The sequence below is a fragment of the Oncorhynchus gorbuscha genome, unplaced genomic scaffold (genome assembly GCF_021184085.1).
Source record: "Oncorhynchus gorbuscha isolate QuinsamMale2020 ecotype Even-year unplaced genomic scaffold, OgorEven_v1.0 Un_scaffold_835, whole genome shotgun sequence".
Classification (NCBI taxonomy): Eukaryota; Metazoa; Chordata; class Actinopteri; order Salmoniformes; family Salmonidae; genus Oncorhynchus; species Oncorhynchus gorbuscha.
Genome location: NW_025745831.1, coordinates 177,501 through 200,409, shown reverse-complemented (window position 1 = coordinate 200,409; position 22,909 = coordinate 177,501). Strand labels below are relative to the sequence as shown.

Below are 22,909 nucleotides of genomic sequence, written 5' to 3'. Positions count from 1 at the left end.
GGGTAATGGGTAAACTACTCCAGTGGGTGATGGAGATAAGACAAACAACCACCGATATGAACAAAAACGTATCACATTTTACAACTGTATTGTTTGCATTTTTTATGCATTTTAATGTAGGTCTGTAGGAAGATAGGTTTGGTTTGGGAACCACTGGTTTGGGAACCACTGTACTCACCTCTTGCTTCCGTTCTCGCTCTCTCTCCTCTGTCTCCTTCTACATGCATTCATTGACTGACTGACAAATCTATAAGCGACTATTTAGCAGTGCACTCATTATGCGGTTTTTGTTTGTTTAGGGGATGTCTGTAGACACGTCAGTAGTCGCGGGACAGTTTTAAAATGGCCTTTTGTCCGGCATTTCATGAACATACTGTCAGCAGCCTACTTGAGACAACATCGAGCTGGGGTAGTTCGTTTAACGTTTCAGGCACGTTTAACGTTTGAGCCGTTTGAGAGAGTGGTGAAACTGCTAAAAAGGCAAATCTGGGAGCGAAATCCATGGGACGCAGGCGAACATATCAAACAAACCACTGTTCATGATTCCACTCGATCGCAGAGGCAGACGTGATTAGAACTTAGTCAGATCAAGAATATAAGCGTTTTGAGCTTTGATCAACGCTGGGAGCAATATTAAGATCTTGACCCATAATTTATTTTCTTGATTGTGTACAAAATATATATTTTTAAATTTGTTATATTTTTAATTAGAAAAAATGACCTCAGTGTCCTCATGTAGTTACGCCCATGAGTGAGCCTGTGAAGACACCTTCTTCTTTGGAGTAACTCCAAAGAGTAACCAGCTCACAGAGGTTTTGAGAGATTTTTTATTTTCCTGCGGCATAATTTCTACTTTGGAGGAATGCAGTGAAATAAATAACCAAGATGCAAATGAAGGTGAGAAGTTGTATTTTGACTTTGAGTCATGCATGTTGCAATGTGCATACATTTTCCTTTTGAAAAGGGCTATTGCTGTTACTTGCTCAAAATTCTATCAGTAGCATAAGCATTAGAAGACAACAAAAATGAATATTGCCATTTGAACAACATCTATTGCAGGATAGATCAGAGTTAGAGTTTATATAGCTGGCTATAATAATATAAATGGTTGTTGCTTTCCACTTTATGTAGGCTTGTAAACCTATTGATTTCTACTTTTTATTTATTTATTTAATTTTACTAGGCAAGTCAGTTAAGAACAAATACTTATTTTCAATGACGGCCTAGGAACAGTGGGTTAACTGCCTGTTCAGGGGCAGAACAACAGATTTGTACCTTGTCAGCTCAGGGATTCGAACTTGCAACCTTTCGGTTACTAGCTCTAACCACTAGGCTACCCTGCCACCCCACTTCAATACAGTTAGTAACACAATTAGGCTATAGACTGTCAGATTTCCAATCGTTCCAATGAATTAAATATCCCTTGATCTTAAAGAATATGGATCAGTCCATTTTTTACCTGAACATATCCCTGAAACCAAAGCTGAGCCCACTCTGTTGTTTATGTTTTTGTTGTCATGTAGGAATGATTGGGCCCATTGCTTCAAATAATGAAAAATAAACAATGCTCTCGTGGAATGGCATGCCTTGGGCAGTACTGAAAAGTGCTATTTGCATGTGAAAAATGAATGCCATGTGCTGCATTTGCTATAGGCCTATTGTTTAAGATTTTGTTGATGACATGTGACTGCTTTTCCTTCACGCTACGGTTCAACTACTTCCAAACCATCTCAATTGGGTTGACGTCGGGCGATTGTGGAGGCCATGTCATCTAATGCAGCACTCCATCATTCTCCTTCTTGGTCAAATAGCCCTTACCCCAGCCTGGAGGTGTGTTGGGTCATTGTCCTCTTGAAAAACAAATCATAGTCCCACTGAACGCAAACCAGATGGGATGGCGTATCACTGCAGAATGCTGTGTTAGCCATGCTTGTTAAGTGTGCCTTAAATTCAAATAAATCACAGACAGTGTCACCATGCTTCACGGTGGGAACCACACATGCGGAGATCACACGTTCATGTTTCTTGGCTCAAGCAAGTCTCTTCTTATTATTGGTGTCCTGTAGTAGTGGTTTCTTTGCAGCAATTCAACCATGAAGGCCTGATTTCACGCAGTCTCCTCTGAACAGTTGATGTTGAGATGTGTCTGTTACTTGAACTCTGGGTAGCATTTATTTGGACTACAATTTCTGAGGCTTGTAACCCTAATGAACTTGTTCTCTGCAGCAGAGGTAACTCTGGGTCTTCCTTTCCTGTGGTGGTCCTCATGAGAGCTTGTTTCATCATAGCGCTTGATGGTTTTTCTGACTGCACTTGAAATGTTCCACATGGACTAACCTTCATGTCTGAAATGAATGATGGATTGTCATTTCTCTTTGCTTATTTGAGCTGTTCTTGACAAAATATGGACTTGGTCTTTTACCAAATAAGGCTATCTTCTATACCACCTCTACCTTGTCACAACTGATTGGATCAAATGCATTAAGAAGGAAAGAAATTCCACAAAGTAACTTTTAATTAACCTCTTATGACTCCTCCTCTATACTGCCCCAGTTGGAGAAAGTGCGTACCCATAGTAAACTGAAAATATTTTTTCCCAAAATTGCTAATATATGCATATAAAAATTATTATTGAATAGAAAACACTCTAAAGTTTCTAAAACCGTTTAAATTATGTCTCTATGTAAAGCAGAACTGAAAGGGCAGCCTTTCTCCCAAACTCTCTCTTGTGAAGAGAAAAGTTGGTTCAACTTTGACGTCATGAGCCACACCCTTCCCAGGGAGCTACAGATCCAGGAACAGTCTCTATCTCTTCAGCGCGATGTCAGCTTTCACGTGGCGCGTTCATTGTGAGAATCCCACGAGCCCTGCACGTTTGGCGGGTGAAATTGCTCGTGTCCCTCTGAAAATCATGCACTCTTTTGCGCGTGGCCGATTTGGACTACGTCTTTTTCCATGATGCAGCATTTCAAGCCGGATTGTCTGTTAGCGTTGCTCTTTGTTCTACATGCTAAAAACATCATAAAGCTCGATTTTGCACATCGTTTGACCAGTTTAATCGACATATAATATGTAAATTGGAAGTTTTGATGCGCAACAGTGCTGGACCAGAAGTAATTTTTTACGCATTTCAACTGAAGCTGTTAGCATATGCTAATACAGGGACACACAACGTGAAACCAAACGATGTATTGGGTAAGTATGACTCCTTCTACGTCTTCAGATGGAAGAACATCAAAGGTAAGGGAATATTTATGTGGTTATTTGTGGTTTCTGTGGACTCCAAACGTAGAGGAGACATACTGCTAATATCTGAGCGCTGACTCATAGTATAGCCCAGTGAACGATGTCTGTAATGTTAAAAATAAATGTAATACAGCGGTTGCATTAAGAAGAAGTGTATCTTTGTAAATATGTGTAGAACATGTATATTTGGTCATGTTTATTGCTTGTTATCTGACGTTATCTGTCGGAGCTATCATCATTTCTCCGGGCATTTGAGAAGCATTTTTTGAAATGTCGTCATTGTAAACCGAGATTTATGGATATAAATGGCATATTATTTGAAAAAAATTAAATGTACTGTGTAACATGTAATATTACTGTCATCTGATGAAGATTTTCAAAAGGTTAGTGAATTATTTATTTTTTAATCCTACTTTTAAATTTTATTTTTTTCTGGGACAAAATGGCCGCCGTTTGCCTTTTGTTTCGGTGGTTATCTAATATAAATATGTGCTATGTTTTCGCCGTAAAACATTTTAGAAATCTGACTTACTGGGTAGATTAACAAGATGTTTATCTTTCATTTGAGCTATTGGACTTGTTAATGTGTGGAGGTTAAATATTTTTAGGAATATTTTTGCGCATTGTGCGTTATGGTAATGAGCTTGAGCTGTAGTCACGATCCCGGATCCGGGATGGGGAGTTGTAAGAGGCACACATGTTAATTTAAATGCATTCCAGTGACTACCTCATGAAGCTGGTTGAGAGAATGCCAAGAGTGTGCAAAGCTGTTTCATGACATTGCCCTCTTTGGGTATAGAAAGCCCCATCCCCCTCTCCCTGCCTCCCCCTTGCCTCCTTCAACTAGGCTGCTGTGGTCAGAGAGAGGTCGTAAATTCCTGAGAAGACCCTGCCACATAGTATAAGAGGCAGAGTAAATTTCCATAGAGCACAAAGGATTTTTTTCCACCTCACAGAACTTGATGTACGAACAAATTTCATGTTCCGGAGAAAGTATAAAAGATCGGTGAAGAATCCAGCTATGATCTGGTCTGTTTGTTACAACTTGGGGAAGCTCATGGGAGACAGTGTGGCCACATTACCATAACGCTGTTTATGTAATAGCCTCAGATATGAGGTTTACATATAATTGTTGTATAAGATGAATGAGTGAGTATGATACTGTTCGTAAAATTGTGTAATATGATTTTGGACTGTTTAATGAAGGAAAATACAATTCCCTTTTGATTTGAACTAAATCAGAGGACCGCCCTTGAGCCCAGTTTAGGGTCAGGCATCCTGGGACAGCCCCTTTTCTGCAATTCCGAATAAAACCCAACTTTGAGAAATTATCACCAGACCATGTTTTTATCCATTAGGAGAGGACAAAGGTTGACCATTGCTGAATCTTTTAACCATACAATGTCGTTAAACTCTTAGACTATAGATACCGACAGAATAAGAACAAGTCTTTGATATTAATTACTAGTCTGCAGCTAGGAATTCGGTACCATTGAACGCAAAAAACTACAACAACTTTAAGATTTGCAATAGTAACCTAGAAGAACCAACTTGATTTAACGTTTAATTCCCAGATAGCCTATCCAGGTATGATTAATCATTACCATTGATTAATTCAATTTGCTTTTGCAAATTCATTCACGTCCAACTTCCACAGAACTGTCCAGTACTGATGGTTCATTACCGTCTATAAATATATTAAAATAGTCTTTGCAGGTCCCAATATATTCCAAAACCAAACTTTGGAAAATTAGAAAAAAATTGAAATTCCTTTCAAAATGTTCTAATAATGTGCAAGCTATCAGAGGGGGTAGTCCCCACTCGCCCGCTAATTAGTGAACCTCCACCTGCAAATGGATTGATCACTGACCTCAGCAGCGATACAAACCCTAATTATGCCATTAGACAACAACGCTTTCCAAAATCAACCATGGGGCGCAGGCCTCGTAAAGGTTCTCTCCAGTCTAGCCCTGATGTCTTGCCATCCGAGATTGGCAGCTGTCCAATACCGCAGTGCACAGCTGAAGCACGAGCAGGTAATGGGAGACATAAAGGGACAGGTGGAGAGAACCGGGAAACCAATGACAAATGCTGAAAAGGGAAAAATTCTGCTAGCTATTGAACTGCTCTTGAAAACTGAACAATTAAATGTAATTGCAAAAACATGTGACGATGAACAAGCACAAGCTCTTCAACAAAATTGTCTTCTACAGGAACAATAACATATGCTACAGGAACAACTTGATTTATCCAAAACTAAATACGATGATGTCCACGCCAAACTAGATAAATCTGAGTTATCTACAAACAGGAGCGCTCAACTTGATAACATGCATGCAGTTTTGTTGAACTAGGAAAAAGTAACATGGTTCTACACAAAACGCTGCAGATCAAAGACAATCAGTTAATGAACACGATGACAAAGTTGGATGACAAATCAGCAGAACTCATTAAGGTCGTTGACCAAATTAATGATGAGAGAACTCAGGTGATGAAGATGGAAATATTAATTTCTAAGCAAGCGGAGGAAGTCTCGTCACTGAATCTCTCGCTCCGTACTCAAGACCTCTATCTGCAAACCATGACAGATACGTTTGAGACCAAAAGGAGCAAGTGTGACACTCACGTGTCCAAAATCAGTACTCTAAGCGCTCAAGTGGACTCTGCAATGCAGCAGAATACCACCCTTAGGTACCATCTGGAGGAAGTCCAGAATAGTCACGCTCTGCAGCGTGACTACCAATGCAAGCAACCGGAGCCCTGTACTCACAGGAGTAAAGACGATAGGTTTCAGAGCTTGCCTCCCTCATGTGCCCTCAGTCTTCTCCTCTTGGCCATTCGGCACTAAGTAATATTGCACCTCTTGGCCAACAACAACAACAAGGCTTGGCTTCTCCTCTTGGCCTTTCGGCCCCAATCTCTCCACAGGACAAAACCAACCCTCTCTGCCCGCTTTGCGCGGAATACCTTGACAAACTCATCAAGAATTTCCCCACCTTTGACCCCGTTCCAGGTCAGCCAAACGATACTGAGACGTACCTAGCTGACATAGAGGATGCTTTGGATGGCTACCCAAATGCTACGGTTTCTGACAGGGTTTACCTGTTGAAGCAAACGTCGAATAGACACGTGACAAGGTTAATTCGTCTACAACAGCAACACCCGCTAAATGACCACGCTAAACTTGCCACAGCTTTGAAATTAGAATTCAGTGGTTCCGCGACTCGCAAACACGATAGCTCACTGGCTAACACCATCAAACAAGCTCGGAACGAACACCCACGAGCTTACTATCATAGGCTTCGTTCAGCTTACTTTGGCCTACTCACTGAAACAGGCATGGAGGACCTGTTACCTTTTAAACAAATGTTCCTGTCGAACATGTATCCTGCCTTCATTACCTACTTGGGCCCTGCCGCCCACGTTGGCTTGCCTAAGTTACAACTCAGAGAGCTTGCAAGCACAGTTTTTGAGGCATCAAAAGCTCACAACAGTAAGACCACTTGGATTTGAAGTTTGACCAGGAGCACTCACTCCAGTTAGAGGGTGCATTATCAGGTATTGGAGCGTTGAGAGATGACGCACAACAACAGTTTCTTCCACGAAACCATGATTCCAAATAACCTCAGCGGTCGAAATAACTGTAAAGTACGACGCCATTAACATGACTACTGCTACGTGTTCGCTACGTTCCTGCACTCAACCCACAAAAAGTGTCAGAGCACAAGGGTAACAAAGGGGTAAAGGATGATCAAAACGTAGACGAATGTTCTCCAGAAGTTCCACTACGGGAAGAACTAAAGCGAGAACAATTTGAGAAAAGTCACAAGGACTAGACGGGGAATTAACGGACACCAGGTCCGCAGGAATTAACACCCATAGCAAGAAGGTAAAGTTCTAATTTCTCCCGCTCTCATTCAAGACCCTATCCAGGGCCCGCTTGATCAAGAAACAAGCCCCCAAGCTTTGTCTATATACTGATACAAAGGTGTCGAAGAAAAAGGTCAATCGCTTCGTTAAAGCCAAGCCCACTCAAAATCAGAAAAGTCAATCTGCTTCCACCTTGAACAGAAAGGGCATATCACGTCGTTGCGAGCGACCACTCCACTTTGTGGGGAATATGTCCACCAACCATGAATCTAAACGGTCATACCTGGAAACAGTCCTGGAGGACTGCTTAACTTCTTCGAGATAGGGGGCTCTCTTAATTTTTGGATAAAAAACGTTCCCGTTTTAAACAAGATATTTTGTCACGAAAAGATGCTAGACTATGCATGCAATTGACAGCTTTGGAAAGAAAAACTCTGACGTTTCCAAAACTGCAAAGATATTATCTGTGAGTGCCCCAGAACTAATGCTACAGGCGAAACCAAGATGAAGTTTCATACAGAAAATGCCCCAGATTCTGAAGGCGCTGTGTTCCAATTTCTCCTTATATGGCTGTGAATGCGACAGGAATGAGCCTACCCTTTCTATCGTTTCCCCAAGGGGTCTGGAGCATTGTGACGTATTTGCAGGCATATCATTGGAAGATTGACCATAATAGACTACATTTGCCAAGTGTCCGCACGGTGTCCTGCGTGGAAATTGGTGCGCAAAACTCAGCTGCTGGTATTTTTCCATGGGATTCTCAGAAAAACCATGCTTCCACGAACGGCATATCAATGAAGAGATATTTGACAAAACACCTTGAGGATTGATTCAAACAACGTTTGCCATGTTTCGGTCGATATTATGGAGTTAATTCGGAAAAAAGTTTGACGTTTAGGTGACTGAATTTTCAGTTCGTTTCGGTAGCCAAATGTGTAGTAACAAAACGGAGCGATTTGTCCTACACAAAGAATCTTTCAGGAAAAACTGGACATCTGCTATGTAACTGAGAGTCTCCTCATTGAAACATCTGAAGTTCTTCAAAGGTAAATTATTTTATTTGATTCCTTTGCTGGTTTTTGTGAATATGTTGCGTGCTAAATGCTACGCTAAATGCTAAGCTAGCCATCAACACTCTTACACAAATGATTGATTTTCTATGGTTCAAAAGCATATTTTGAAAATCTGAGATGACAGTGTTGTTAAGAAAAGACTAAGCTTGAGAGCAGGCATATTTATTTCATTTCATTTGCGATTTTTAGAAATCGTTAACGTTGCGTTATGGTAATGAGCTTGAGGCTGTAGTCACGATACCGGATCCGGGATGGCTCGGCGCAAGAGGTTAAAAACCTCTTGGGGCAGAATCCGATCCAAGGAGATATTACGATATCTTGACACATTCCATCAGCCAACCTGATTGACCATTCTTTTCATGATTTCGAGACAGCTGTCTCTGTGAATAAGCAACTTCCCTCCTCCTTGCAGTCGTGCAATACGGTAGATGTGATGAACTCCTCTTGAGCTTCGGACATTTCCGCAAGCACTGCGTATACTCTGCTTCGGATGATACACCTTCCACTTTGTTAGGGACGGTCACCCCTTACAATGACACTAATGGTGTCAGTCCAGCAATTGACCCGATGACTCCCACTGGTGAAACACTTTGCGATATCACAGACCGATATCCTCGTCTCAGTTCGCAGGTACTGAAGAGGTTGCCACACGCGGATGCGGTGGTGACTGACATGCCTCTTGAGCATTTTGAAGCACAAACACCAGGATATTTGTTTGAAAGGTTACAGCCATTCTCAAAACGTGGTCGCTGAAAACTCGTAGATTAGGGTCAGAACTTTTCATTTGCACCTCAGACACCAACACCACCCGCTGGAGATCCGGAGACACAAAGGGGGGGAATAGCAGCCCAGACCAATGATGAGCCTCATCGAGGCCGGTGGGGGTGTCGAGACTACGGACAACACCGTACAAGGCCCCCAGACCATAAATCAAATCTAGTTGTAAACTCCCCTACGAGAACAGTGAGGAGCAGACAGGCCCCTAGACAGGGATTATCTTAGAGTACATCTAAGATAGTACTGAGGTGTACCACACTGGTCGTAAAGGAAGTCCAGTGGACTTGTCCACCTCCAAAACAAATGGCAACAATAATCATTACTTTCCATGTGTAGGTTCAACTCCAATACAACTAGTAAAATGCTCCAATAATGTGTTCCGGTAGTATAATATTTCAGAATAAATCGGTAGGATAACTGGTCCCTTTGAGCACCAGTACCAATACCAGCCACAGTCAGTCTAGCTACAATCAGTTAAAAGGTTAGAGACTTAACCAATTAAATTACCCTTGACAATAGCGACATATGATTCACTCAGAGTGCAACACGTGGAAGGGAATCTCCAGTGCACTCTTCCAATGGTTAACACACATGTCACTAATAAATAGAATCCTCCATTCAGGAGGAAAATTATTAGAAGTCATTAACCATGACCACACCACGTACGACTGGTCCATTTTAATGATAGTAAAGACACGACAACTGTCATCGAGGCAAAGGGTGGCTTCTTTGAAGAATCTCAGATATAAAATATATTTAGATTTGCTTATCACCTTTTTGGTTACTACATGATTCCATAGGTGTTATTTCATAGTTTTGATGTCTTCACTATTATTCTACAATGTAGAAAATTGTAAAATATAGAAAAACCCTGCAATGAGTAGGTGTCCCCAAACTTTTGACTGGTACTGTATATCGAAAGAGCACAAGTTTGAGCATTTGTCCGTTAGGCCTATGGATTTGTTTTGTTTATCAGCACAAATTAGATTGTGCAATAAGTCCCACTCGTGGTCTTCTATAAATGGTTTTTGACTGGATGTGTAGCACAACACCAGATAGTAGTTTAGGAGGGAGTAACAAAAATATATAGCAGTATAACTGCAGTTCAACTGGAGTACAATGCAGTTATTCTGCAATTACTGCATACAAAATACCACAGTCGACTGCAGTTACTGTACTTTTACTGCAGTTTCCAAAGTGCAACCTACGTTTGTAAGGGATAGGCTGGGATCCGCACTAAGCAGCTGTAGCATTTTTCACTGTCCGTCCATGGGTCTAAAAAACAATGATTGATAGGCAGTTTACACTTCTTCAATTCAACCATTATTTGGTTAAAATACACCTATACATTTGTGAACAGCCATCCACGACAACTACAATCCGTGAGGCGCAAATAGTCCAAAGTGAGAGAGCAGCAGTGTGATTCACATCTTTGTGATAACCGTATCGCCCGTAATCTTATACACCAAGTCACTTGGCTCTGTCATAACCTCACATGGTCTCTCCTATCATTGCTATGCAGACGACACACAATTAATCTTCTCCTTTCCCCCTTCTGATGACCAGGTGGCGAATCGCATCTCTGCATGTCTGGCAGACATATCAGTGTGGATGACGGATCACCACCTCAAGCTGAACCTCGGCAAGACGGAGCTGCTCTTCCTCCCGGGGAAGGACTGCCCGTTCCATGATCTCGCCATCACGGTTGACAACTCCATTGTGTCCTCCTCCCAGAGCGCTAAGAACCTTGGCGTGATCCTGGACAACACCCTGTCGTTCTCAACTAACATCAAGGCGGTGGCCCGTTCCTGTAGGTTCATGCTCTACAACATCCGCAGAGTACGACCCTGCCTCACACAGGAAGCGGCGCAGGTCCTAATCCAGGCACTTGTCATCTCCCGTCTGGATTACTGCAACTCGCTGTTGGCTGGGCTCCCTGCCTGTGCCATTAAACCCCTACAACTCATCCAGAACGCCGCAGCCCGTCTGGTGTTCAACCTTCCCAAGTTCTCTCACGTCACCCCGCTCCTCCGCTCTCTCCACTGGCTTCCAGTTGAAGCTCGCATCCGCTACAAGACCCTGGTGCTTGCCTACGGAGCTGTGAGGGGAATGGCACCTCAGTACCTCCAGGCTCTGATCAGGCCCTACACCCAAACAAGGGCACTGCGTTCATCCACCTCTGGTCTGCTCGCCTCCCTACCACTGAGGAAGTACAGTTCCCGCTCAGCCCAGTCAAAACTGTTCGCTGCTCTGGCCCCCCAATGGTGGAACAAACTCCCTCACGACGCCAGGACAGTGGAGTCAATCACCACCTTCCGGAGACACCTGAAACCCCACCTCTTTAAGGAATACCTAGGATAGGATAAGTAATCCCTCTCACCCCCTTTTAAGATTTAGATGCACTATTGTAAAGTGACTGTTCCACTGGATGTCATAAGGTGAATGCACCAATTTGTAAGTCGCTCTGGATAAGAGCGTCTGCTAAATGACTTAAATGTAAATTTAAATGTAAACTACACCACTGCTGTCATCCTTACCTCAAAGTGTTTCATCTTTGGATTCAGACAGCAGTTGCACCATTCTACTGTAGACTACAAAAGCCTATTCCTGCTCTTTTCCTGCGATCCATCAAACACATTTGGTGGTGTGTCATCATAGTGGTCTCTGACTTGTGGTCAGACCAGGTGGAACAAATTTGAACTTTTCATGTCATTGAGAAAGCAGAAAGGTGTTATAAATATTTTTTTCACAAACATCCTTTCTACATTTTCAACTAATCCTAGAAGTAATCATGTAACAAACTACAGTTTTTGTAATCAGATCACATGCAACGGGTTACATGTAAACTCCCAACCCTGTGCGCCCTCTACTGGGTATTAGAATGATCAACACGCGCAAGGCATCTTCAGATGGTTTTCTGTTTCTGGCAAGGTAAAAATTCATGTATCGAGTTAGTTTCCTCGCTAAGTAACACTGTAAGTTAACAAGTTACTTTTAATGGAAGTAATGTTGTAACGTAAAAAAGTTACCTTTAAAAGTAAAGTTCCCCAACAGTGGCCCTCACTGACCTGCAGTGTCCGTGGTCGCACCATCCGTGTCCGTGGCACATCTGAAGGCACTGCTGTCCGATGTAGATGTCGTCCAGAGCCCATTCATCCTGCTCTCCATAGTAGTTCTGGATCCAACGGAACCGCGTGGCACTGGACCTGCACACACAGACAACAATCAGACACATCAAAGAGAACCAAACCATCCTGCATGTATTGTTAGCAAAGCTCATAAGCAAATATCAGGACCAGGATATACATTTGGTGAGCAGGAATACCAACAGAGTTGATGAAATGGGCATTGGCAGATTGTTAAAAACACAAATGAAGAAATAATATGCTTGAACACCACATTTTATAAAACCCCAGAACACTAATGAGACTGTAGAGGTGACACGGATCAATATAGGATCCTTCCATACTATATCATCGTTTTTGTTGTTTTACCGTCCATGATGGAGGTGCTATATATATACAAGTGTAACTATATACTGTGTAACTATATACAAGCATGTGTGTCTGAGTACCAGTGGATTATGTCTGTGAATTGAAAGTGCACCCCCACCTAGACCCCTAATGTGTATTTTAGTGCTTGGCCCTGCATGTGTGATGGTGATGGAAGGTGGAGCCAACACGCCCAGTTAGGTTTATTTGTTACAGTCAGAGCAGTCAAAGCAGGTTAGTTCCCTGCAATAGTGACCCAAAATCGACCCAGAGGTAGCCAGGAATCCTTCATGAATGAGATGAGATCAGAAAACCTTTATTTAAGTTCATAGGGCTGGGGCTAGGGCTGGGGAGGGGAGGGTGGAGGAAGGGATGGGGTGGGGATAGGGAGACAGGAATATTGGTTGTAGGTCAGAGTCTCCTCAGGGAGAGGGGAGTGGGAGGTGTGTGTGAATATCTGAGGTGTGTGTGTGTGTGTGTGTGTGTGTGTGTGTGTGTGTGTGTGTGTGTGTGTGTGTGTGTGTGTGTGTGTGTGTGTGTGTGTGTGTGTGTGTGTGTGTGTGTGTGTGTGTGTGTGTGTGTGTGTGTGTGTGTGTGTGTGTGTGTGTGTGTGTGTGTGTGCGCACACGCACTGTGGGCTGAACTCAGACTTTCGTAAAGCATTCTGTCAATGGGTATACCAACCTGTATGGATGAAAGAATGTGTGTTACCCACCATGCTCTATGAGGCAGGGGCAGAGTGATGCGTCTCCAGTCAGTGAACTCAGAGGGATGGTACACACTGGGAGCAGTGAACTCTGAACAGCTGGGCATCCCTGGTAGGCAGGCCTGGGAAGGGGAGAAAATACTCAGTCAACTCCGTAACACACCATATCAATACACCTGACAGTACAGACAAACTTTCATTATTCCAGTATCTACATGTTTTATGGTTGTTATACCTACATCAGATAATTGCACTTATTGTATGTGGCTTTAGATAAAACCATCTGATATACTAATGTATGGCTGCATCAGTTCCACAAAAGAGCTGTAAAGAAGCTCTAGAGAGTAGCTCAGTCAGACCCACTAACACCTGAGATCATAAACAGACCTAATACCGGAGAATGCCCTCACAGCTCACAATAAGCTAATGACCCTGGGACTAAACATCTCCCTCTGCAACTGGATCCTGGACCTCCTGATGGGCCGGCCCCAGGTGGTAAGGGTAGGTAAACAACACATCCGCTAGGCTGATCCTCGACAATGGGGCCCCTCAGAGGTGCGTGTTCAGCCCCCTCCTGTACTCCCTGTTCACTCACGACTGCACGGCCAGGCACGACTCCAACACTGTCATTAAATTTGACGATGACAAAACAGTTGTAGACCTGATCACTGACAACAACGAGACAGCCTATAGGGAGGAGTTCAAAGATCTGGCCGGGTGTTGCCAGGAAAACAACTTCTCCCTCAATATGATCAAGATAAAGGAGATGTTTGTGGACTACAGGAAAAAGAGGACTGAGCACACCCCCATTCTCATCGACATGGTTGCAGTGGAGCAGGTTGAGAGCCACAAGTTCCTTGGTGTCCACATCACCATAAAAACTAACATGGTCCAAGCACATCAAGACAGTTGTGAAGCGGGCATGACAAAACCTATTACCCCTCAGGATGGCATGGGTCCTCAGATCCTCAAAAGGTTCTATAGCTGCACCATCGAGAACATCCTGACTGTTTGCATCACTGCCTGGTATGGCAACTACTCGGCCTCAGACCGCAAGGCACTACAGAGGGTAGTGCGAAAGACCCAGTACATCACAGGGGCCAAGCATCCTGCCAACTAGGATCTCTATAACAGGCGGTGTCAGACTCCAGCCAACCTAGTCATAGACTGTTCTCTCTGCTACCGCAAGGCAAGCAGTACAGGAGCGCCAAGTCTATGTCCAAGAGGCTTCTAAACAGCTTCAACCCCCAAGCCATAAGACTCCTGAACATCTAGTCAAATGGCTACCCCTCCCCTCTCCACACCATTGCCACCCTCTGTTATCATCTATGCATAGTCACTTTAATAACTCTACCTTCATGTACATACTACAAATACTAACCGGCACCCCCCTGTTTATATTGCTATTTTTTACTGCTGCTTTTTAATTACTTGTTACTTTTATCTCTTATTCTTTTTTGAAACTGCACTGCTGTTTAGGGCTTGTACGTATTTGACTGTAAGGTGAAATGTTGTATACCTGTTGAAGTCGGCGCATGTGACTATTACAATTTGATTTGATTTGAATATGTGAGGAGACTTCATAGCATAATGCTATTGAAGGTACTTTAAAAGGTATACCATATCATACACTGCACTTGCAGAAGGATGACATTTTCTTGTACCTTGGCCTTAGTGATATAGTTCATTTGTAGGAGACTCGTTCAATTTTCCCCATTTGTGTTATTTTCTAGCAAGGGTGACTTACAGAAGGACGTTTCATCAAGTCATTAACAATAATGTAGGAATGGAACCTCACATCACATCAACACAATCCCCTTTTAATGGACGGGCCCTTCAAACCAGGAACCTCAGTTGACCAGAAGAAGTCCCTTTTGAAATGGGGACCAGCAGGGCCAAGATATGACCCCAATCAGCCTACTATCTCATGTGTTCTAAACAAACCGGAAGAGCCCAAGTTGGAATAATTTTTGCTCCAGTATACGACAGGGCAATAAAGCCCAAAACCAGATACTTCCTCTTGAACAAAGGTGGGATGCCTTTTTTTTTTTTCAAATAACATTCAATTATAATTGAATGTTATTTGTTGGGCAAAATATATATAGAATGTACAATATTGTATTTGCAAGTTACAACAAAGTATTAATTAAAACACTTATTTCCAAAGTGGTTCTCGATTACTCAATGAATAATGGACCAAAATGTCATAAAACACCGTTCCTAACAGCACACAAACATGAATCACTCATAGTCACAAGTTTCTAATTTTAATGTTACATTTATATAAGTATTTAGACCCTTTACTCAGTGCTTTGTTGAAGTACCTTTGGCAGTGATTACAGCCTTGAGTGGTAGCCTTCTTGGGTATGACGCTACAAGCTTGGCACACCTGTTTTTGGGGAGTTTCTACCATTATTCTCTGCAGATCCTATCAAGCTCTATCAGGTTGGATGGGGAGCGTTGCTACACAACTATTTTCAGGCCTCTCCAGCGATGTTTGACCAGGTTTAAGACCGTGCTCTGGCTGGGCCACTCAAGGACATTCAGAGACTTGTCCCGAAGCCACTCCTGCGTTGTCTTGGCTGTGTGCATAGGATGATTGGAAGATTAACCTCGCTCTAGTCTGAGGTCCTGAAACCTCTGGAGAAGGTTTTCATTAAGGATCTCTCTGTACTTTGCTCCGTTCATCTTTCCATCGATCCTGACTAGTCTCCCAGTCCATGCCGCTGAAAAATCCGCCCCCAGAAATGGAGCCAGGGTTCCTCCTGACCTCAAGCTTGGAATTAAGGCCAAAGAGTTTCATCAGACCAGAGAATCTGAGAGTTCTTTAGGTGCCTTTCGGCACACTCCAAGCGGGCTGTCATATGCCTTTAACTGAGGAGTGGCTTCCGTCTGGCCACTTTTACATAAAGGCCTGATTGGTGGAGTGCTGCAGAGATGGATGTCCATCTGGAAGGTTCTCCCATCTCCACAGAGGAAATCTGGAGCTCTGTCAGAGTGACTTCTCCCCCTATTGCTCAGTTTGGCTGGGCAGCCAGCTCTAGGAAGAGTCTTCGAAAACTTCTTCCATTTCAGAATGATGGAGGCCACTGTGTTCTTGGCGACCTTCAATACTGCAGAAACGTTTTGGTACCCATCCCCAGATCTGTGCCTCGACACAATCCTGTCTCGGAGCCCTACGGACAATTTCTTCGACCTCATGGCTTCGTTTTTGCTCTGACATGCACTGTCAACTGTGGGACTTTATATAGACAGGTGTATGCCTTTCCAAATCATGTCCAATCAATTGAGTTTACCACTGGTGGACTCCAATCAAGTTGTGTTTATCTCAGGATGATCAATGGAAACAGGATTCACCTGAGTTCAATTTCAAGTCTCACTGTACATAGGCACTGTACAAAAAAGTGACTGGTTGTAGGATATACATAAATAGGTAAACAGGGCTGAAAGGGACTGGTAGTAGCATATACATAAATAGGTAAACAGGGCTGAGAGGAACTGGTAGTAGAATATACATAAATAGGTAAACAGGGCTGAAATGGACTGGTAGTAGGATATACATAAATAGGTAAACAGGGCTGAAATGGACTGGTAGTAGGATATACATAAATAGGTAAACAGGGCTGAAAGGGACTGGTTGTAGAATATACATAAATAGGTAAACAGGGCTGAAAGGGACTGGTAGTAGAATATACATAAATAGGTAAACAGGGCTGAGAGGAACTGGTAGTAGAATATACATAAATAGGTAAACAGGGCTGAAATGGACTGGTAGTAGGATATACATAAATAGGTAAACAGGGCTGAAATTGACTGGTAGTAGGATATACATAAATAGGTAAACAGGGCTGAAATGGACTGGTAGTAGAATATACATAAATAGGTAAACAGGGCTGAAAGGGACTGGTATGTAGAATATACATAAATAGGTAAACAGGGCTGAAAGGGACTGGTAGTAGGATATACATAAATAGGTAAACAGGGCTTAAAGGGACTGGTAGTAGAATATACATAAATAGGTAAACAGGGCTGAAAGGGACTGGTAGTAGGATATATATATATACATAAATAGGTAAACAGGGCTGAAAGGGACTGGTAGTAGGATATACATAAATAGGTAAACAGGGCTGAAAAGTGTAATACCTATGGTAATACACTAATGGTAGTATTTTTTTTTACTAGGCAAGTCAGTTAAGAACAAATTCTTATTTTCAATGACGGCCTAGGAACAGTGGGTTAACTGCCTATTCAGGGGCAGAATGACAGATTTGTACCTTGTCAGCTCGGGGATTCAAACTTACAACCTTTCGGTTACTAGTCCAACGCTCTAACCACTAGGCTACCCTGCCGCCCCCTACTATTTACAGTACCAGTCAAAAGTTTGGACACACCTAAACATTCAAGAATGTCTCTTTATTTTGACTATTTTCTACAATATAGAATAATAGTGAATACATCAAAACCATAAAGTAACACATATGGAATCATGTAGTAACCAAAAAAGTGTTATTTTAATCCTTGAGATTCTTCAAAGTAGCCACCATTTGTCTTGATGACAGCTTTACACACTTTTGGCATTCAGTCAACCAGTTTCATGAGGAATACTTTTCCAACAGTCTTGAAGGAGTTCCCACATATGCTGAGCCCTTGTTGTCTCAATTGGGTTGAGGTCAGGTGATTGTGGAGGCCAGGTATTCTGATCCAGGTCCTTATTGATCAAATAGCCTTTACACAGCCTGGAGGTGTGTTTTGGTTTATTGTCCTGTTGAAAAACAAATGATAGTGCAAATCAGATGGGATGGCGAATCGCTGCAGAATGCTGTGGTAGCCATGCTGGTTAAGTGTGCCTTGAATTCTAAATACATTTCTGACAACGTCAACAGCAAAGCACACCCACACCATTACACTTCCTCCTCCATGTTTCACGGTGGGAACCACACATACAGAGGTCATCGGTTCAGCTTCTCCACTTCTCATAAAGAAATGGCGGTTGAAACCAAAAATCTTAAATTTGGACTAATCAGACAAAAGGACAGATTTCCACCAGTCTAATGTCAATTGCTCGTGTTTTTTGGCCCAAGCAAGTCACTTATTCTTATTGGTGTCCTTTAAAGGGAAAGGGGGATGCCTAGTCAGTTGTGGTTTCTTTGCAGAAAATCATTTTTAGCAGCAGCATAGGTTGGGTCTGTGTGGGTAGAGACTTGTGGATTGGCACAGTGACATAGATGATATTTTGTGGGAGAGGGAGAACAGTAGTTGTTAGCCATTTAAAAGTCTTATGGCAAGGGGATAGAAGCTGTTTAGAAGTCTGTTTGTCTGAGCCTTGATGCACTGATAGCTCCTGCTGTACAGAAGCATGAAGAAAAGTTCATGTCTCAGGTGTCTGGAGTCTTTGGACCTTTTCACAGCCTTTCTCAGACACCGCATGGCATGTACATCCTGGATGGCTGGGAGCTCACTGTGCCATCCACACCACCCTCTGTCGGACCTTCTGGTCATGGGTGGTGCAGTTGCCATACCAGACTGTACAAACAGTCTGGACAACCAGTCTGGATGCTTTCAACAGTGCAGCTGTAAAATCGTTTCAACCTCCTGAGGGAGAAGAGGTGTTGCTGTATTTTCTTCATGACAGTTCTATTGTGAGAGGAGTCCTCAGAGATTCGGACACCAAGGAACTTGATGCTCTTGACCCTCTCCACGTCGATGTGGATGGGGGTATAGATCTGTTGGGGCGGAATACGAATTGGAGTGGGACTAGGGTTTCTGGGAGGATGGAGGTGATGTGTGCCAGACCAGCCTTTCAAAGCACTTCATGATTTCAGATGTTAGTGCTACAAGGCGGTAGTCATTGTAGCAGGTAGCATTCGAGTTATTGGGGACAGGAATGATGGTGGTTAGCTTGAGACGTGGGGAAGACAGACTGTGACAAAGTGAGGTTGGAAATGACTGTGAAGATGCCTGCCAGCTGGTCTATGCGTGCACTGAGATGTACCCTGGAATAGGGTCGGTCCCCCTGGCTTTGTAAGTGTTGAGCATATTAAGAACCTTACTCATGTCAGCCTTGGAGGGCGAGATCCAGTCCTCTGAGATGGTGGGGGCCCTTGTGCATGGCTTGGTATTGTTATTGTTGAAGCGTGCATGAAATGCATTGAGTTGATCTGGTAGAGAGGCATCGTTGGATAGATCATGGCGATGTCTACCTTTGTAATCCGTAAACAAGTGTAGCCCCAGGCACATTCGTCGAGCATCGGCGCCGGTGTAATAGGATTCCACCTTATCCCTATATTGTCATTTTGCCTGTTTGATGGCTCTGCGGAGTTACCATACCACGGACATACCAACCCTCGGATAGGTCAGGGGAGACTTGGATGACTATCTCCCCCTTTTCACGCTTGAACCAATAGGCAGAGTCAGATAGTTTGGTGGAACATTTTGAACACTAACCTCAAATGGAGAGAATAAAAGAATGAGGAACATTTCACACGGCGGCAGGGTAGCCTAGTGGTTAGAGCATTGGACTAGTAACCGAAAGGTTGCAAGTTCAAATCCCTGAGCTGACAAGGTACAAAATCTGTTGTTCTGCCCTTGAACAGGCAGTTAACCCACTGTTCCTAGGCCGTCATTGAAAATAAGCTAACGATTCCAGATCACCAGCTCGCATCTAACTGATCATGTCAGGATCTCAGTCAACGATTGTTAACGCTATCATTCCTCCCCAAACCTCTTCGTTGGCCTCTACACGGCATCAGCGCATCTATCATTCCTCGCCAAACCTCTTCGTTGGCCTCTACACGGCATCAGCGCATCTATCAATCCTCGCCAAACCACTTCATTGGTCTCTACCGGGCCTCAGCGCATCACTGAGTCTCCAGGACTCCAATCTCCGAGCTTGTGTGAAGCCAACTCACCACTGTCATCTGACCAAAGAACACCATAACTATACAGGAAATCACCCTTTCTCTCCTCAGCATTGTCATGATGTGTAATGTGTAGTTCTTTAGGGATAACACTTGTGTAGTCTTAACATTCTGTATAGCCTGACCTTCCTTCACTAAACAGCTACAATTTTAAACCCCAAATCTATTTTGCATGAAGAAACAACCTGTCATTCATCACAAACTTTGTGAACATCTAGGTTTTCTCAGAAAGACTGCATTTAATCAGTGGACACCACTTGTGTTTATTACAACACACCTGTCAAAACTGTTTTCTTTACTAATGAATTATTATTGCTCAAGGTACTGCATAGGTGTAAACATACATTTTTTAGCAAGAGATAGCACTTGCATAGCCTAAGAAAGTAGCAGAAATGTGCAGAAAGTAGTTTTGAATGCGTTTTATTGAAGGGAAACAATAAGTCTTGAACTTTCTTTGGCAACATAGTGATATAAACTTATATAATGTATATATTGAGGAATTCAACTACAAAATACTAGTCTTCTTCCATTTTTGAACCATTGCCCCCATCCACAAGGTGCATAAACAACAACAATAAATCAGAATGAAATAAGATAATAGATACAAAGAAACCGTTAAGAACATAAATCAATCATCTCTAATAAGCACATGTAGGACAGTTTGCAAGTGTGTGTGCATGGACAGATGCAGATGTATTTCTCACATGTGCAGCACACATTATTTGTTTTACAGTCCTTCTTTTGGGGGCAGAATTGGCATCTCCTCCTCTTGCCTGCCTCAGATGCAGCCTCAGGTGGATCAGGACAAGATTCAGCTCCCTGAACAGCTTTCACAATTGATGCAGAGGCTGCTGTTCGGGGGAGTCGTTCCCTTCTTTGAATGTGTGTGAATCTTGTTCCGCTTATCAGGTATTCGGGTAGGGTTGATCTTGTTCCATATCACGAAGGCATGTAAAGAGGACATATCAATGATGTTATGGAAGATGACCAGGGAATAGCGGACAGTGATCCGCTGGTCTTGACTCATGGTTATCAAATCGTAGCATTCTTGAGAAAGTGTGAAAGACTTTCAGTGGCATCGTGGCATGGAAAATCGCCCTTCCAGTCTCTGCATCGCAGAGAACACATGTAGCCTCAGCTCGGGACCTATACACACCCACTAAGATTAGCAGCCCTATGTAGGCTCGCAGGACAGTCTCCTCCATTCTTTTCCAGTTGTCTCCATATTTATGGAAACTCTCCAAATTTGTCATCTCTAGGATGATTTTTTCGATGGCTGGTGTGATGAACATGTAGAATGTTGAGGCGATGTCCTGGGCATGGGCAACTGCATGTCTCATGTGCCCTGGGGTCATCTTTATGACATGTTGTGCTGCCATCCTGCCCTGGTTGTCATATGGTGACAAGCACCATGTTATTTTGCTGTTCTTTGCAAAAATGTCTCTCTTTCAGCTTGGGGGATTTCTTCTTCATCTGAAGATGATGCATTGTGCATAGTGCTCTGGGTTATATTCTTCCCCATCTTCTTTTTCGGATACTTCCTCCTTTTCTAAATCATTGTTCTCTTGTTCCTCCTGGACATCTGAAAAAAATCTGGTCGACGAATTGTTGGTCACCGAAACGTGCACCCTTGGCTTCAGCAAAGAGAGAACTGGGGGGGGACTGTCATCTGCAGCACCTTTATAGCCCCTGTCTTCATTCCCCAGTTGTAAACAATTTCAAGAAATGTTTATTTTGTCAGATTTTAGATTTTTTTTGTCAGAATTTTTATTTATTTTGTCTGTGAACTTGAGTCATGTGTGGGTCGCGGAGGGAAGATGCTGCTTGTGTGTGTGTGTCTTCATGGTTTTTGTGGTGTATAAATGATTTTATAACTGCCGGGTCAAAAATGACCCTAAGACAATCTTTGTACCCTGGTGGTGCACAGCTTACATGGAAATATGAACAAAGGCAATGTTTCCCTTTTTCTAATGTTGGTGTCACTCTAGGAAAGGTCATCAGATTTCAAGTTGAAAAAATATAATTTAGGGGGTTTCCTCTGCTGTTAAACGTAGTGGCGGGTATTTTTTTACCCTTAAGACAACACAAGGGTGAAATTAAGTAAACTGCTAAACTTTAACATTAGAACTGAACCACTTCTTGTCCCTTTTAAGTTGATTCCTCCAGTCACAATTCGTAGACCACACCCTTTCGCAGTATGCTCAATCCAAATTGAGAATATCCTCCTCCAGCAATTTCCTGGTAAACAACCTATTGACTTCATCATTTTCTCCTGTTAGTCATATGCCATTATCATCATTCATCCTGTAACCATTGATACCTTTTACTCTTTATTATTCTACTTTTGCATTTTACCTGTTGTTGTGTTCTCTGACACAAAAGAAGCGTTACAAAACGGCACAAATTCACAAATCTGATATTGCGTTCATCAGATATACCTTCAAATCTTTGCTGTTCCTAATTTAAAAAAATAAATAACCACATTCTAATCTACAGATTAGCTAGACTCACACCCCTGAGCAAGTGTGCCAAATTCCATTACTGTCAAACAGATAAAGTGATACACAGTGTACAAAACATTATGAACACCTGCTCTTTCCATGACATAGACTGACCAGGAGAATCCAAGTGAAAGGTATGATCCTCATTGATGTTAAATCCACTTCAATCATTGTTGATGATGGGGAAGAGACAGGTTAAAGACACATTCTCGACCTTGAGACAATTGAGACATGGATTGTGCATGTGTGCCATTCAGAGAGTGAATGGGCAAGACAAAAAATATTCAAGTGACTTTGAACGGGGTATGGTAGTAGGTGCCAGGCGTAC

At 42.8% G+C, this 22,909-nt stretch overlaps 1 protein-coding gene across 1 annotated transcript in view; it reads right to left on the bottom strand.

Moving 5' to 3' along the window:
- LOC124020489 (reelin-like) overlaps positions 1-22,909 on the bottom strand; it is a 266,814-nt gene that overhangs the window by 76,356 nt on the left and 167,549 nt on the right. The window contains exons 23-24 of the mRNA XM_046335735.1: positions 13,173-13,285; positions 12,035-12,172 (exon numbers count right to left, since the gene is read on the bottom strand). Of these exons, the coding sequence (XP_046191691.1) occupies positions 12,035-12,172; positions 13,173-13,285 (251 nt within the window). The remainder of the gene's footprint in view (positions 1-12,034; positions 12,173-13,172; positions 13,286-22,909) is intronic.